The 15,270-nt window shown below is 40.4% G+C and overlaps 1 protein-coding gene across 2 annotated transcripts in view; it reads left to right on the top strand.

Moving 5' to 3' along the window:
* FASTKD2 (FAST kinase domains 2) overlaps nt 1-7,665 on the top strand; it is a 24,842-nt gene extending 17,177 nt beyond the window's left edge. For both annotated transcript variants that reach the window (XM_027768410.1, XM_006142452.3), the window contains exons 9-12: nt 1,949-2,164; nt 2,558-2,639; nt 5,659-5,773; nt 7,472-7,665. In XM_027768410.1, the coding sequence (XP_027624211.1) occupies nt 1,949-2,164; nt 2,558-2,639; nt 5,659-5,773; nt 7,472-7,591 (533 nt within the window). In that variant the 3' untranslated portion in view covers nt 7,592-7,665. The remainder of the gene's footprint in view (nt 1-1,948; nt 2,165-2,557; nt 2,640-5,658; nt 5,774-7,471) is intronic.
* The last annotated feature ends 7,605 nt before the right edge of the window (nt 7,666-15,270 follow it).

Raw genomic sequence — 15,270 nt, 5'->3', positions numbered from 1 at the left:
CATCGATACTTTCACACCTAGTTCTCACACATCCGTATTTTATATATGTGTATGTATATATATATAAATATTTTCTATTTATATATATATATAAATATTTTATATATATATATATTTTTTTCTATTTATATATATATATTTTTTTCTACCTTTATTCTATGATGGACTGTGTGAATGCACATATGAAAAAGAGAGAGGGGAGCACTCTCCCCAGGGCCCAGTCATGTCCCTTCCTCCAGCCCTCCAGCCCATTAGATTTTGGGCACTTGCACGGATGCCTGGCATATTTCAGACCAACCTTGCCATGCCAGCAGTTCGAACCTTGGTCATCAGGTAGGATCTTGCTTCTTTTGAGCAGTGCATTACCACTGCACCTTCTATTTATATTTGAAAACTGACTTTTCTTTGTTTTCCAGAGAATTCCTAGAAGTTATGGCTAGTGCTCTGACTGGTTGTCTTCACAACATCTCTTCTGAAAACCTGTTGCATGCTGTATACTCATTTGGTCTGATGAATTACTTCCCCCTGGCTCCTGTTAATCAGCTTCTCCAAAAGGATATCGTCACTGAGTTGCTGACATCAGGTAGCATACTGGTGCACAGTGGTGACAGAAATAAGGCACTACCACCAGCTACCCTATGAATGGGGTCTTAGAGCAGTGTTTGTTAAGACATGTAGACTGGATGCTACCGAGGAAGGGACTGATAATGACAAAGTCAGTGCTTCAAACCTGTAAACTTATAGGGCTTTCTTTAATGATAGATCCTACATATAGAAGAAAAGAAGGACAAATGCATGTTGCTTTTCCTTTTATTTACACTTTATACACCTATACAAAGGCTAAATGTTCAAGTTGCTTTTTATGCCACGAGAAGAAATATTTGTATTTCTTAGTCCTTACATATCATGTTTGAAGCCAATGTAAATCAACATTTGTAGCTGTAAATACTTGATTAGTTGTGGCCTATAGTTAGGACATAGCTTGATAGATCAAGAAACCAAATAGCTTTCAAATTAGTGAATTTATTTACTCTTAGAACCAAATTAATCATTGAATTTTAGTCTTTAGTATTAAACAAGGAAAAGCAATATTTGGGTAGATGTATGAATTTTAATAGTTAATGTTCTTTTTTTTTAATTTATTTGTTATCATCATAATCTTATTTATATTACATTGAATCACATATAACTTTACAGTGTATTACATTTCTTTTTCCAGAAGGAATACCATGCATATCAGTCAGTACAGAGACATTAAAATCCCCATTTCATCATCCAATAGTTAACGTTCTTTTATAAACAATGCCAAATCCCAAAATTGAGTTGTGATGAATTAGCACCACATTGGGTAAACAGCCTTGAACTTAAGAAACCTTACCCCCCAACGTTGCCTTAAATTAATCATGTTAATCATGAAGCTATTTTTCTTTTCTTTTTCTTTCTTTTTTTTTTTTCTTTTTGGTCAGAGGGCTCTTCCACTTGCCAGATAGAAGGAGAAAACACCCCACCACCACTCAAAGGTGCATGATTTTACTGCAATCCCTTTTCCTCCATTGCTCCATCTTGTTAAGATTTGGGGGCATGCACACATGTACACCCTGTGTATTTTCTCAAGCCACAGGGTCCAGGGTTTGAACCACAGTCAACCATAGGTGGATCTGGATCCTTTGACCATTAGGCCTCAGGGCTGGCCCAGACTTCAGGCCCTTTAACATTCCTGGGCTTTTCCTCATCAATATAATGAGGAAGTTAGACTGAATTGCCTCTGAAGATATGATTTAAATCAGTGTCAGCTTTAGGGCATTGATCTAGATACTATGGGACCTAGACAGACAGAGCGATCCCTCATGGTAAGAGATATTAGAAATTTAAGTGCATTAATACAGCTTTTAAATACGTTATTTTCTCTTAGCAATATGTTTTCTCTCTTTTTTGTTTCACTTTTTAGGTGACATAGAGAGGAATGTTTACAAGCTCCATGTATTGGATACTTGTCTAAAGCTCGATGATACACCTTATCAGAGGGCCGTGGGCCTGTCACTGCCACAGCCACCCTTGACACCACCGTATCCAAATGCCAAGGTGGCAGAGGTGCTCAGTAGCCTTCTAGGAGGTGAAGGGTACTTCTCAAAAAATGTGCAGTTGCCACATAATTATCATATCGGTATGGGATTTCACGTAACTTTCTGCCATTTTATTTATTTTCCTTTTCTTCTGACTATAGGTTAGGAGGTTCCTGCAGCAATGCAGTGTCATGGAGCATTGCCTCGAGCTGGGCTTCCTGGGCGTGGATTCTTGCTCTCTGGCTTGCTAGTGCTCTGACTTTTAGCACTTAACTAACCTCGCTTTCCCTACTTGTAAAAGGGCAATAATAGCAGTACCTGCCTCATAGAGTTCTTGAGGCCAATACATGGGGTTACATACATAAAATCCTTAGGCTAGTAAACCTCCATATAATATATTTTAGCTATTATTGTTATTCGTAGTAGCATTGCATTCGAAATAGAAAGTCACTTTGAGCAATGTGTCAAAATTAATATCAGTTCTTTTGTTTCAGATTTTGAAATCAGAATGGATACTAATAGGAGTCAAGTGCTTCCGTTTTCTGATGTGGATGTAACTTCTACAGATATGCAAAGGTTGCTTACATATACTTATTTGCGGACTTTCTAAATTTAGTCTTATTTTTAAGGATGAATCAGACAGGAATCCTGACCCCCAAGGGAATTTTATCCCCTGTCACCTCTGTTGGTTATATATAGATAAGAAGGATGGAGAGAGGTACAGAGAAAAAGTCTATAGGGGATTCAAACTCTTTTCTGCCCAACCCTTCTCATCCACATGCAGTTCTGTGATTTTTACGTCTTTCAGAATCCACCTTATTCCTGTGTCACCTTTGAACTGCTGTCCTCCCTAACCATTTTCCTCTTTAGGTACACCACTGTTCTTGCATAATGAAATAACATAATAGTTCTAAACATCAAGTACTTAAAAGTGAAGAATCTGAGCATTCCTTTAAAAATATAAAAAACATCTCTCTTATGTTGTAATAGCCAAGAGCATAGGAAAGGACAGTAAGGATGTGTCTTTTTTTCCCTGACAAACTTAATGTTTCCAGAATATTAGGAATAGTGAAAAAAACAAGGTCCTTTCCACATTTTTGTTACATTTACAGATTTTATCTTTTTTATTTATTGTTATTGCCGAAGGGTGAGTGTGCTTGTCAGAGAGAAAGAGAGTGAGCGAGCATCCCCAATAAGGTACGATCGGGCTGCAATCCTTGCCCCTCCATTTCCCCATTCAGAATTATTGGCATGCCCACATCTGGCATTTTTTCCCTTTGTATTTTTGTTTTTTTGAGGGGGAGAGGTTCTTGTTATAGGGCACATGTGCTTGCCAGAGAGACAGAAAGCGAGAAATCACCCCCCAGGGGGAGTGGCCACGCTGTAGTCCCTTCTCCTCCATTCTTCTCTTCGAATCTTGGGCACACATGCACATGTACCTGTCATGAGTTTAAGCCACCGGGTCCAGGACTTGAACCACGGTCGACTACATGGGAATCCAGAGACATAGCCATTATGCTTACTGCTGGTCTCTGTATTTTCGTTTTATTTTAAATTTACTAGAGTGTCCATGTTTGCCAGAGAAAAAAGAGAGAGAGAGGGAGGGAGAAAGAAGTTACCTCCCATGGAGAATTATCATGCTGCAGTCTCTTCACCTTCTTTCCCTCCTTTAGGGATTTTGGGTACACATGCACACATACTTGACATGTTTCTCAAGGTGCCAGGCCTGGGATTTGAACCACGGTCAGCCATATGGGATCTGGCTCTGTGTGTGCTACACCTAACCACTACACTACAGGGAAACTTTGTATTTTTTGTTTTTGTTTTTGTTGTTTTAAAATGGGGGGGTCTCAGTATGCCATGACCCTCAAAAGGCAGCCCCCTTAGAACAGGGATTACAGATATGTACCACCACACTTTGCTTTCAGGTTAGTTCAGGACTTGAACCCAGGTCGCCTGTCTGACCTCAGCCTGCAGGCATGCAGTCTTAGTGCACCACCATGGCTGGACCCTGATTTTCTTTTTTTAACAGCCTTTCTCTTTTTTTATCTTTGTATTGGAGCTTTTTTCTTTGTATTTGGTCTCCTGGTTTTAGTTTTTAAATGCTGCACTCTGGGAGAAAGTATGTACGAGAAGAACACTTAGCGTTTAGCGTTATCTACACCTGTACTTCCGGTAGTATAAATTGTATTCAGATCAGAGATCACCACTGTACAGGAAACCCTTCTAATGGATTTTTTTGGTCTGGAAATTGTCTTCATAAGAAAGGTAGCTGTCTTTTATCTGAGAATGAACCTTCCCAGCAATGTGGACAGATTCATAATTAAATATTGATCATCAATGGTTTCAGAAAGAAAGATCTCGAACAAAAGAGGGAAGTGAGAAATAAGAGCAGTTCAGAACAGTCCCTGGAATGCAGCGTCCACTTAAGTCTTAAAGGCCTGAGATGTGGGGGCACTCCACACCCATTGGGGTTATTGCCCAAAAGGCATGTTTAGTTTCCAGTAAACAAACTGATGCTGCATGGGAGTGTATAATGTGCGTCTGTCCTTTCTTCATCTCAGAGCTTTTAGTTTATGATGTAAAAGAGGGTATAGCAGTCAGTGGCCTGTGCAGTTTTAAATGGACTAATTGGACTAATGTAAATTCTTTTTTTTTTTTTTTTTTGGAGAGGTTTTTGCTATAGGGCGCATGTGCTCGCCAGACAGACAGAGAGAGACAGAGAGACAGAAAGCGAGAAATCACCCCCCAGGGGGGATGGCCACGCCACAATTCCTTCTCCTCCATTCTCCTCTCGGGATCTTGGGCACGCACACACACGCGCCCGGCGTGAGTTTAAGCCACTGGGTTCAGGACGCGAACCACGGTCAACTACGTGGGAGTCCAGCCACATAGCCATTATGCTAACTGCTGGTCCCGCTAATGTAAATTCTTGACAACCAACTTGTTACCTCCCTGTTTTTCTGCTCTTCTCTTTGTTATATAAATCAGCTTTCTCGGCAGCCATTTCAGTGAGCACATTGCTGGCAACCAGAGGTCAGTGTCACCTGAGTGACTTGACCTAAGTCCTGGCTCAAATAAAGCATTTTTTAAAAAAAAAAAATTCTCTTTTTAATTTTGCCATAGGGTGAATTCACTCATCAGAGAGAGACAGAGAAAGAGAAAGTGAGAAATCCATATTCTTGGGATTTGGGGCATGTACACACATGTGCCCAGTGTGTTTTTTGAGCTACTGAATCAGCAATTCGAACTGCAGTGGCAATGTGGGAATCCAGCACATTAACCATTACCATGTCACCTTCTGGCCTCTCAAATAAATCACTTTTTAAAAAAGAAAATGGCAGCCATTCTTAGAGGTGACCAATGGATAACTGCCAGTGTAAAGTGTTATTACAAGTGTTGGGTTTATAAAGTAGCCTTTGTTCATCAGCATGTTTGCAGCGTCCAAGAAACAGGTAAAGGACTGAGCCATTGGGAACAGTGAGGATTCTGGTCAGTGGAGAGCTCAACTTGGAAACCTCCAAGAGCTGGAATGCAGTCAGATTTATCAGTGGTAATCACAGTAACTGTTTGTGCTCTTTATTTCTGCTTTCAGAGTAGCTGTGCTGTGTGTGCCTAGATCTGCTTATTGTTTGGATCTAAGCCACCCCAGAGGATCCCTTGCTATGAAAATGCGGCATTTGAATGTGATGGGTTTTCATGTGATCTTGGTAAGAAAAGCATGGCAGTGAGATGTTCTTCAATTACTCACTGATGTGTATTCTAACGGCTGCCAGGAACATTGTGGTTGACCTTGGTTACTAAGACTCTAGAGGAATTACCAGCACTATTGGAATAAATGTTTTAGTTATTGTTTTCTTTGAAAAGAACATTTCCAGTACATGATTTGGCTTCTACTTAGCTGATTACTTTCATTGACTAGGGTTTTATAAATATTATTTTGGTCAGCTTTAATCCTTTCTTTATGTTAAAAGGACGAACATAAATAATATGCTTTCTTATGTAGGAGACATGAAACCATATTTAATTGCCAGGTTCTTTTTAACAGGGATGAAAAGGTGTTAAAGCTTTGTTCCCATTGGTCAGTGTGAGGCTATTAAAGAGGGTTTGTTACCAGAAAAAGCTGGATGGTGTAAGAGATGGTTCTTCCTCTTTTCTCTTATGCTTCACTTTGATTCCAGGCATCACAGCTGCTTTTGAATAGCCTCCTTTGACGTCTCTGTATGTAGCAAGAACCTAACAAATAAATTTATATTCATATTAATGTTGGGATTTATCTAAATGTCCCTTAGTTGGTCCTGTATATAATATGAAATGTAAACATTTGAATCTTCCAATATTTACACTTTATATCTTTTGGGTCATCAGGAAAGCGTGGTGCATTTTTTTCCTAGAAAAATATGTCACGACTTTCCCAATGACCTAAAAGAATTAGATTATACATGGATTACTGAGATTAAGATGCTCCAACTGGGGCCATCAGGTGGCGTGGTGGTTAAAGGTGCTGGACTCCCACATAGCCAACCATGGTCTGAGTCCAGGACCTGGACTTGCTTGCTCACTTTCTCTCTCTCTCTTTCCCCCTCTCTCTGTATCTTGCTATGGTCAAATTAAAAATAGCAATAATGATAAATAAAGAATTATTTAAAAAAAAAAAAAGATGCTCCCACCCCATTTTTGGGGGGGGGGTTTCCTATAGGGTACGTGCACTCTCCAGAAAGAGAGAGAGAGGCAGACAGACAAAAAGCAAGAAATCACCCCCTCCCCCCAGCAGGGATGACCATGCCGTGATCCCTTCTCCATTCTCCTCTCGGGATCTTGGGCATGCATGCACATGTGCCTGGCATGAGTTTTAAGCCACCAGGTTCAGGATTCAAACTGTGGTCAACTACATAGCCATTACGTCCAGCGACATAGCCATTAGGACTGTGGTCCCTAGCACAGTCTTATTAGGCTATTTTTATTTTTTTTTTTAAAAGAGAGTTTTTTGTTTGTTTGTTTGTTTGTGTTTTTTTGCTGTAGGGTACATGTGCTCGCCGGAGAGACAGACAGACAGATAGATAGAAAGCGAGAAATTACCTTCCCCAGGGGGAACGGCCATGTCACAATCCCTTCTCCTCCATTCTCCTCTTGGGATTTTGGGCATGCACGCAAATGCACCCAGCGTGGGTTTTAAGCCACCAGGTCCGGGACTCAAGCCACAGTTGACTACATGGGAGCCAAGCAGCGTAACCATTATGCCATCTGCTGGTCCCTTATTAGACTTTAAAATATGACTAATTATAAGATGACATTTGCTTTTAAAAAACAGTTGATATTATGTTTTCTTGATATTTTTTAATCTCTAAACTAGCTTGTTATGTGTTATCATCTTCTCACAAACTGATTAGTTTTCTTTCTCTGGTCAGGTCAATAACTGGGAGATGAAAAAACAAGAGAGGGAAGATGCCATCACATTTTTGAAGAATAAAATTTATTCAGTCGAAGCCCTTCCTACTGCTGATGTAAATTTGCAAAGCACGTATTAAAGTAAAAATCAAACTCATATTAAGAGACATACATTTGCAAAAATAACTTTAATAAAGACTACAATCAGTTGTCAGTGGAGTTAATCTGGCTACTTAGTATAACCAAAATATTCCTTCAATTCATTGTTAAAATTAATTTTAAGAATGGAAGAAATGTTTCTGGCCACGCCATAATCTCTTCTTCTCCATTCTCTTCTCGGGATCTTGGGCATGCACGCACATGTGCCTGGCATGAGTTTAAGCCACTGGATCCAGGACTTGAGCCACAGACGACTGCATGGGAGTCCAGCGACATAGCCATTATGCCAAGTGCTGGTCCCCATTTTAGAATACATTGAGAAAATTCCACAAGGGTCATTTTTCCAGCTGGTTTTCATATTTCTACCTGTTTTCTCTGGTTCCCAGATACTTGACAAATTTGAGTTGTAGGTTTTATTTTTTTTCTCATTAGTTTTGATGTATTAAAAACTGGTTTCTTAATTGTGATGGGTATAAGCAAGTTTGTGTGGTCAATCCTGGTGTTTGGAATCTGTATATTCATATTCCTACTAAAGCTGTTGTAATAAGACAGTATTGTATCTCCAAATCATTTTCAAGCGCTGGCCAGATAACAACTGCAGGTTCTCAAACTGTAGTGTGTAAGAATTAGTGAGTTAGCATGTTAATAATGGGTGAGGATGGCATTTGTATTTGTAATAAACACTATAGGTGGAAGTGTTTCAAGGACAATTTTTTCTTTTTTTCATTCTTTTCTGCAAATACTTGCCCGAATTGAATATTTTGCTCAGTACATCTGTTTACCTGGCATTCGACTTGCTGGCGACACAGCGATGTAGGTGTGGTCCCTTGGGAAATGTGTGGCATAGGTTCCACACAAGTTGGTGTTATTCTACCCCTGAGTACACAGGTGGCAGTTAATGGACATTTGACTGAGTGCCAGGTGAAGTATTAATGTGTTCACGCTTTTTCCATTAACTTAACCCTTTCAGACATAGCTGTTGTAATGACTCTCATGACTCTCTTCTGGTCTTCATTTCTTCATCTTTGATGTGACGATATTAGTTTTCTGAGTCTTCATGTATTATTGGGCAGGACTAGCTTAGGCCAGTGGTTGAGGACCCCAGGCTGGCAATAAAAGAACTGCAGCTGTGTGACATCAGCTGTCAGGTTTTATCAAATTATCCAGCCTACATTTAGAAAAGGTTAGAGCTGAAAGGAAATTTAGCAATCAGTTAATGCACCTCCCTCACTTATGGCTGACAAAGTTAAGGTTCAGAGACTTTTATTTTTCTGAGGTCTCAGCTGTGCCATTGATTTCCACATCATTTCATCCTCTGCTGTTCTTCATCTTGTGTCCCAAGAGATGTGGATTCTGGTTCCAGATTGGACATCATTTAGTTTTCTATACTTGGCCTAGTGATTTAACCTTTATACCCTCAGAATAAGATGAGAATATTCTGATATTAGAGAAGCTAAGGTTCATTCTTAAAGTATCTGTTTCTTCCAGTAGTGAATTATGACTTATAGTCAAAGGACTGGACAAATTTATGAATATTTATAACCACCTTTTGTGGAAGTGACTTTTCTTGAGTTTGATGGTTGACACAGTAAAAAGGCATCCTCTTACCGATATTACTAAGGTCATGTTCTTCATTGGTTTGCAGCCATGGAAAACAGGCCAAGAGCTGATCAACAAGAAAATAGTTCCAGTTGACTAGTAAAGACATGCACATTCAAACACATGAGATACTTTTGTCTTTCAGATTAACAGCATTTTTTTTTTAAGCATTACAGTGCTGGGACCAGCAGATGGTGTAGTGGTTACATTGCTGGACTCCCACATGGCTGACCACAGTTTGAGTCCCAGACCCGGCAGCTTCAAACTCAAGCTGGGAGTATATGTGTACATGCCAAAATTCTAAGAGGAGATTGGAGGAGAAGAGATTGTGGCATGGCCATCCCTCGAGGGGTGATGATTAAATGCTAGTCTCTGTCTCTCTCCCCAGCGGGCATACACACCCTATAGCAAAATCTCTTAAAAAAAAAAAAAAATTACAGTGCTGATAAAGATGTAATGAGGCAGGTACTTGCATATACTGCTGGTGGAATGTATATTAACACAACCTTTCTGGAATGCACTTTGTGGGGTTTTTCTCCCATATTTTAATCAATAGCTTTATTGAGGTATAATTAATATACAAAAAACTTCATATATTTAAAGTGCACAATTTGATATGTTTTGGACACACAAACACGTGCTCATACCTATGAAACCATTGCAATCAAGATAACAGTACCTTTTTTTTTTTTTTTTTTTTTGCTATAGGGCGCTCACCAGACAGAGACAGAGACAGAAAGTGAGAAATCACCTCCCAGGGGGGATGGCCATGCAGCAATCCCTTCTCCTCTGTTCTCCTCTCGGGATCTTGGGCACACATGTGTATGCGCCCAGCATGAGTTTTAAGCCACCGGGTCCAGGATGCGAACCAGGGTTGACTACATGGGAGTCCAGCGACATAGCCATTATGCTAACTGCTGGTCCCAAGATAACATTACCTTTTAAAAGGTTTCTGTCTCCTGCCTTTCCCTCTGTCCCCTGGAAAGCACTGATCTATGGCACATACCGAAAATGGTAGTATTTCTATAGGACTGGCTGTAGAGCATTTAGGATGTCTATTTAGAGCCTTGTGGGAAAAATATTTTCTTTATGCTATGCAATAAGAAATTAGGAAACCCCAAAGAATTAGTTAGGGGAAATATTAATTCATGGTCTTGTGTGAAGTTACTGAACAAAATTTTTTTTAGAATCCTTGTTGAGAAGCTTGGTCTTGCTTTGTAGATGTAACTACTAAATATCAAGTTGTATGCTTAAAATGACCACATGCAATTCTTTCGTTGTTTTGATTTGTGTTTTTTAGGTTTTGCCATAGGGCATGTGTGCTCACCAGAGAGAGACAGACAGTGAGAGGGAAAGTGAGAGATCACCCTCAGGGTGGGGAGTAGCCATTCCACAAGCCCTTCTCCATTTGCCTTCTGGGATTTGGGGCCTGCATGCACAAGCACCCAACATGATTTTCAGGCCACTACATCACAAAAAAAGCCATCACATTTTGTCATTGAGATCAAGTGCAAGTGCATTTTTTTCTTACGAAGTATTTCTAAATAATAGTGAAGTTGTAGTTTATGGAATGGGTATGTATTGTTAGTCACTCTACGGCTAGCTTGGACAACTTTAAGCAATAGAAGGACCCATAAGACAAATTTGGGACATTTACTTGAAGCTGTATCCATGAGGAGCTGGTGTTCCTCAAACCACAGCTGATGGCACTTACCATATTACTCAGCAGTGACAAGGGACAGTCCCTTGTCTGTGACAATAGGTGACTCAGCAGCAGGCTATTCATTTAGCTTGTCTAAGTGAGGACTGGACACATTCTTGGCTTCACACAACACATCACAGCGAAGTGCAAGGGCCAGCTGCTTCCCATCTCTCATTTATAGGGACTCAGAGGTAGACCATCAGACCACACCCTATTTGGGCTACCTTGGTGAGAAGGTTACTAGCCAAATGGCTACCCAGAAGGCTGAAGAGTTGGCCATCTTTTGACACTCTGTAACCATTTGTATTAGGGCAGCTCACTGGGGCACTCAGAAAAAGTCGAAGTCTACATTTCCCAGACTCGCTTCAAGCTTGAAGTGCAAATGTGACTTGGTTCCCTCCACGTAGCTGTGCCTGCTTGAAGTTAGGAAGGCCAGATGAGATGGACACCTAACTTCTGCCAAAAAGCAGCTGTAGAACACCTGATGTTTCTGGAGTAGCAATAGCAGGGAATAGCAATAGCAGGTGTAGAGTGGCATGCATTTTGCTGATGGGGATTGTGGCTGAGGGGATGTGTCTCTGGGACCAGTGATTGGGCATCTTCATGATTTCTCAGCTTCTAGGCTATAAGCTGAGCAAGGTCTTCTGGACAGCCTATTCTGTAATCATGTTCTGGGAGTCAGACAAATGTCCTTTCAGTCCTTCCAATCACCTAGTTCACAGAAGGAGGCTTCTGGGAATAGTCAAAAGTTATCACTCAAACACATGGTGTCTGAACTAGTTCCTGTTTTCAGCAACTTAGTCTTGATTGATTAAGATACTATAATATAGGTATGTCTGAGCAGACTTCAAAGTTTGTGCTGGTACCAGCAGTTAGCATAATGGCTATGTCACTGGACTCCCATGTAATCGATTACAGTTCGAGTCCCAGACCCGGTGACTTAAACTCATGCTAGGTGCGTGTGCGTGTGTGCCCGAGATCCCAAGAGGAGAAGGGATTGCAGAGTGGCCATCCCCCCTGGGGGGTGATTTCTCACTTTCTGTCTATCTCTGTCTGGAGAGCACACATACCCTATAGCAAGAACCTCTCCAAACAAACAAAAAAAAGTTTGTGTCAAAATGGAATTGGAAACACTATGTTGCTACAAATATTTTTAATCCATGCATTTTTTTCATGATATGCATTTTCTATGAACCTTTTGAATAAGCTTTATATGTGTGTGTGTGTGTGTGTGTGTATATATATATATAATATATATATAAAATAAAGTAAAAAAAACACACACATACACAAAATTTTTTAAAATGTTCTGAATTTTACTTTAAAGAATTTCACTCAGGCTTAGACACACATCATGCCGTTAAGACACAGTAGCAGGCCAGCAGGTGGTGTGATTGTGCTGCTGGACTCCCACATGGCTGACCTCAGTACAAGTCCTGGACCTGGTGGCTTGCTTTCTCACTTTCTCTCCCTCTTAATCTCTTTCTCTCTATCTCTCTGGTGAGCACACATGCTCTACAGAAAGTTTAAAATAATGATAATAATAAATAAAATAAATAATTCTTTAAAAAAAAAAAAAGAGCACTAGTAACACCCATGTCCACTGCCAGGTGTTTTCACATGTGACCTCACTCTCAGCAGATTTATCCAGGCTGCAGTAAAGCTTCCCTGGCAGGTGAGGGGAGATACCAACCCACCTGCTCTGCTCACTACCTGTTCTCCCACCTGATTGTCACATATTCTGCACACTGTCACTGCAACTCTGCCAGTTCCCTCTCAGGCAAATTGTTTATGCTAGAATCCACATCATCCTGAAGAGGGAAAAGAAGATCGCTTAAACTTTGGCCCAATTGCCTCAGGATATGCATTTAAAAAAAAATACAGAACAGGAGAAAGATGTGGAATTTACTCAATAAATGAGACTTATTGCTGTAACTTTAAAGTTCAATTAGACAAAGGGCCAATGCTATCTGATTTGGGAACCTTGGAAACACTTAGATAACTTTACTCAGAAAATACAATTGGCCTCTGTATTGGCAGGTTCTGCATCTGGATTCAACCAACGGCAAATGGAAAATATTTGGGGGGAAAAAAATTGGTGTGTCTGCACTAAGTATGTACAGACTTTTTTCTTGTCATTATTTCCTAAACAATACGGTGTAACAACTATGTAGCATTTGCTTTTCATTAGATGTTATAAATAATCTAGAGATGATTTAAAGTATACAGGAGTCTGTGGGTAAGTTACATGAAAATACTATGTGATTTTATATAAATAAGGGCCTTGAGCATCTGTGGGGTTCGGTTACCACGGGGTCTTGGAACCAATCCCCATGGATACCCAGAGAAGATTGTAGTCCTATCTTATTAAATGCTAGTCTTGAGAAAACCTAGTCTTGAAGAAAATCAAAGATAAATGAAACCAAGGAGCAGAGTCCTCTTCACCAGCTTGAGGTTCAAATCAAGTCCCATCTGTGCTATTGCTAGCTGCTGTGGAAGTGGGGGGGTCCCACACAGTCCAACCCACAGGCCATGCCTTTGATGCTCTTACTCTCTGCCCAGCTGCCCCAGGGTAGAACTCTGCCCGGGCCTCAGTCTTTTAAGAAAGGAAGCTACCATTCTCTCTGTGTTTTGCTAAGGGCACACCAGCGCCAGAGCCATTTTTCAAAGCATCCCCGCAGGCCAGGGTAGTTAAGACAAAATAGCTTTTCCAGTCTCAGCCTTTAATATTGCTCAGTAACTCAGGAGTGATCTTGGGTAAATAAGTAGCTTGGAAGAAAAACAGCAAATTAAGGTGATCTGTTCACGTTTTTTTGAAAATGTGAATGTGAAATTTGTGAATATACTTGCTCAGTAAAAAAAAAAAAATGCTAGAGGTTATGTATGCACACTGGAGCAAGACAGAGAAAGAGAGAGAGCAAGAAAGCACGCCCATGGGGTTGGTCACACCAGGTGCATTTCTAAGCCACAGTATCTTACATGGTGCTCTTTGTCCTTGCACTGAAAACCAAACAATTTCTCTAATTCACATTTAGCTGTGATTTGGATATCAATGTGATTTTAACTGAGTTTTTACGAACATAGCATAGTCGTCTACCATCTTATCATTTTCTGGTGTGTCATTCACGGACGTTGAGTGCATTCCCATTATTGTGGAACCGTCACCACTGTCCATCTCCAGACTCTCTGACTTACAAAGCTGAAACTGTGCGCCCATCAAACAATAGGTGCCCACTTTTCTCTCCCCGCAGTACCTGGCAGCTTGAAAATCATGCAGGTGCATGTGCGTGCGTCTCTTTCCTTTCTAGCTCAATGAATTGAACTGTTGTAGATACCTTGTGTAAGTGGGATTCATGGTAGTTCCGCTTTTCTGACTGGCTTATTTTACTCAGCATATTGCTCTCCCAGTTCATTCATGTTGTAGCATGTATCAGAATGTTCTCCCTTTTAAGGCTGAATATTCATCTATCTGTTCATTGATACTTAAATTGCTTCCACCTTTTATATCAATTTGGCCTGGTGTGATTTTCAAGCTGCTAGTCTGGGACTTGAACTGCCATGTGGCAATTCAATGCCTTAACTATCATGCCACCTGCTGGCCCAGTTGGATTTTTTAAATGAAGTGTAATATATGTCACTATAGTATGTTTTATGTATCATATCCTTTCTCTGTGGATTTAATTTTTGGAAATAGCAAAATGGTCACATAGGATAAATTGGATGAGCTGAATGGATGATTAAGTAAAGTAACAGTAGTAGTGACTATTTATTTATTTTACTTACAGCATGGACACTCATCAGAGAGAGAGAAAGAGAGAAACAGTGAGAGCAAAAGTGAAAAATCATCCCTTCCCAAGGGGTGGGGGTGGGAAGGCCATGCTGCATTCGTCCTCCTTCATTCTCCTCCCAGGATCTTGGGCACACACACATGCACATGCACCAAGCATGAGTTTCAAGCCACTGGATCCGGGGCTCAAACCACAGTTAGCTATGTGGGAGTCCAGTGATGTAACCGCTATGCCATCTGCGGCCCCAGCAATGTCCATTTATTAAGTGCTTACTATGTGGCAACATAGTAAGGCAACATACTGGACTTTCATGCTCATTATTTCATTCAGTCCTTTCTACAATCCTGCCTGGTAGTAATTAACAAATATTAATGTTCATTTTATAGATGAAGAAACTGATCCTCAGGGGCATTAGTGATTTTCCTAGCAGTTGTACAATGAGAAAAAAAAAGAGCCAGATCTGCAACCCACATGCTTCTAACCCTAAAGCTCATGCTTATATCATTACATCATTGATTCTCAGACTTTCCTAGTAATTACCATCACCTGACAAAAACACTAATTCCTGGAC

Source organism: Tupaia chinensis, unplaced genomic scaffold (assembly GCF_000334495.1).
Source record: "Tupaia chinensis unplaced genomic scaffold, TupChi_1.0 Scaffold000076_1, whole genome shotgun sequence".
NCBI lineage: Eukaryota > Metazoa > Chordata > Mammalia > Scandentia > Tupaiidae > Tupaia > Tupaia belangeri.
The sequence above is the reverse complement of the archived record's forward strand: the minus strand, read 5'-3'. Positions and strand labels throughout refer to the sequence as shown.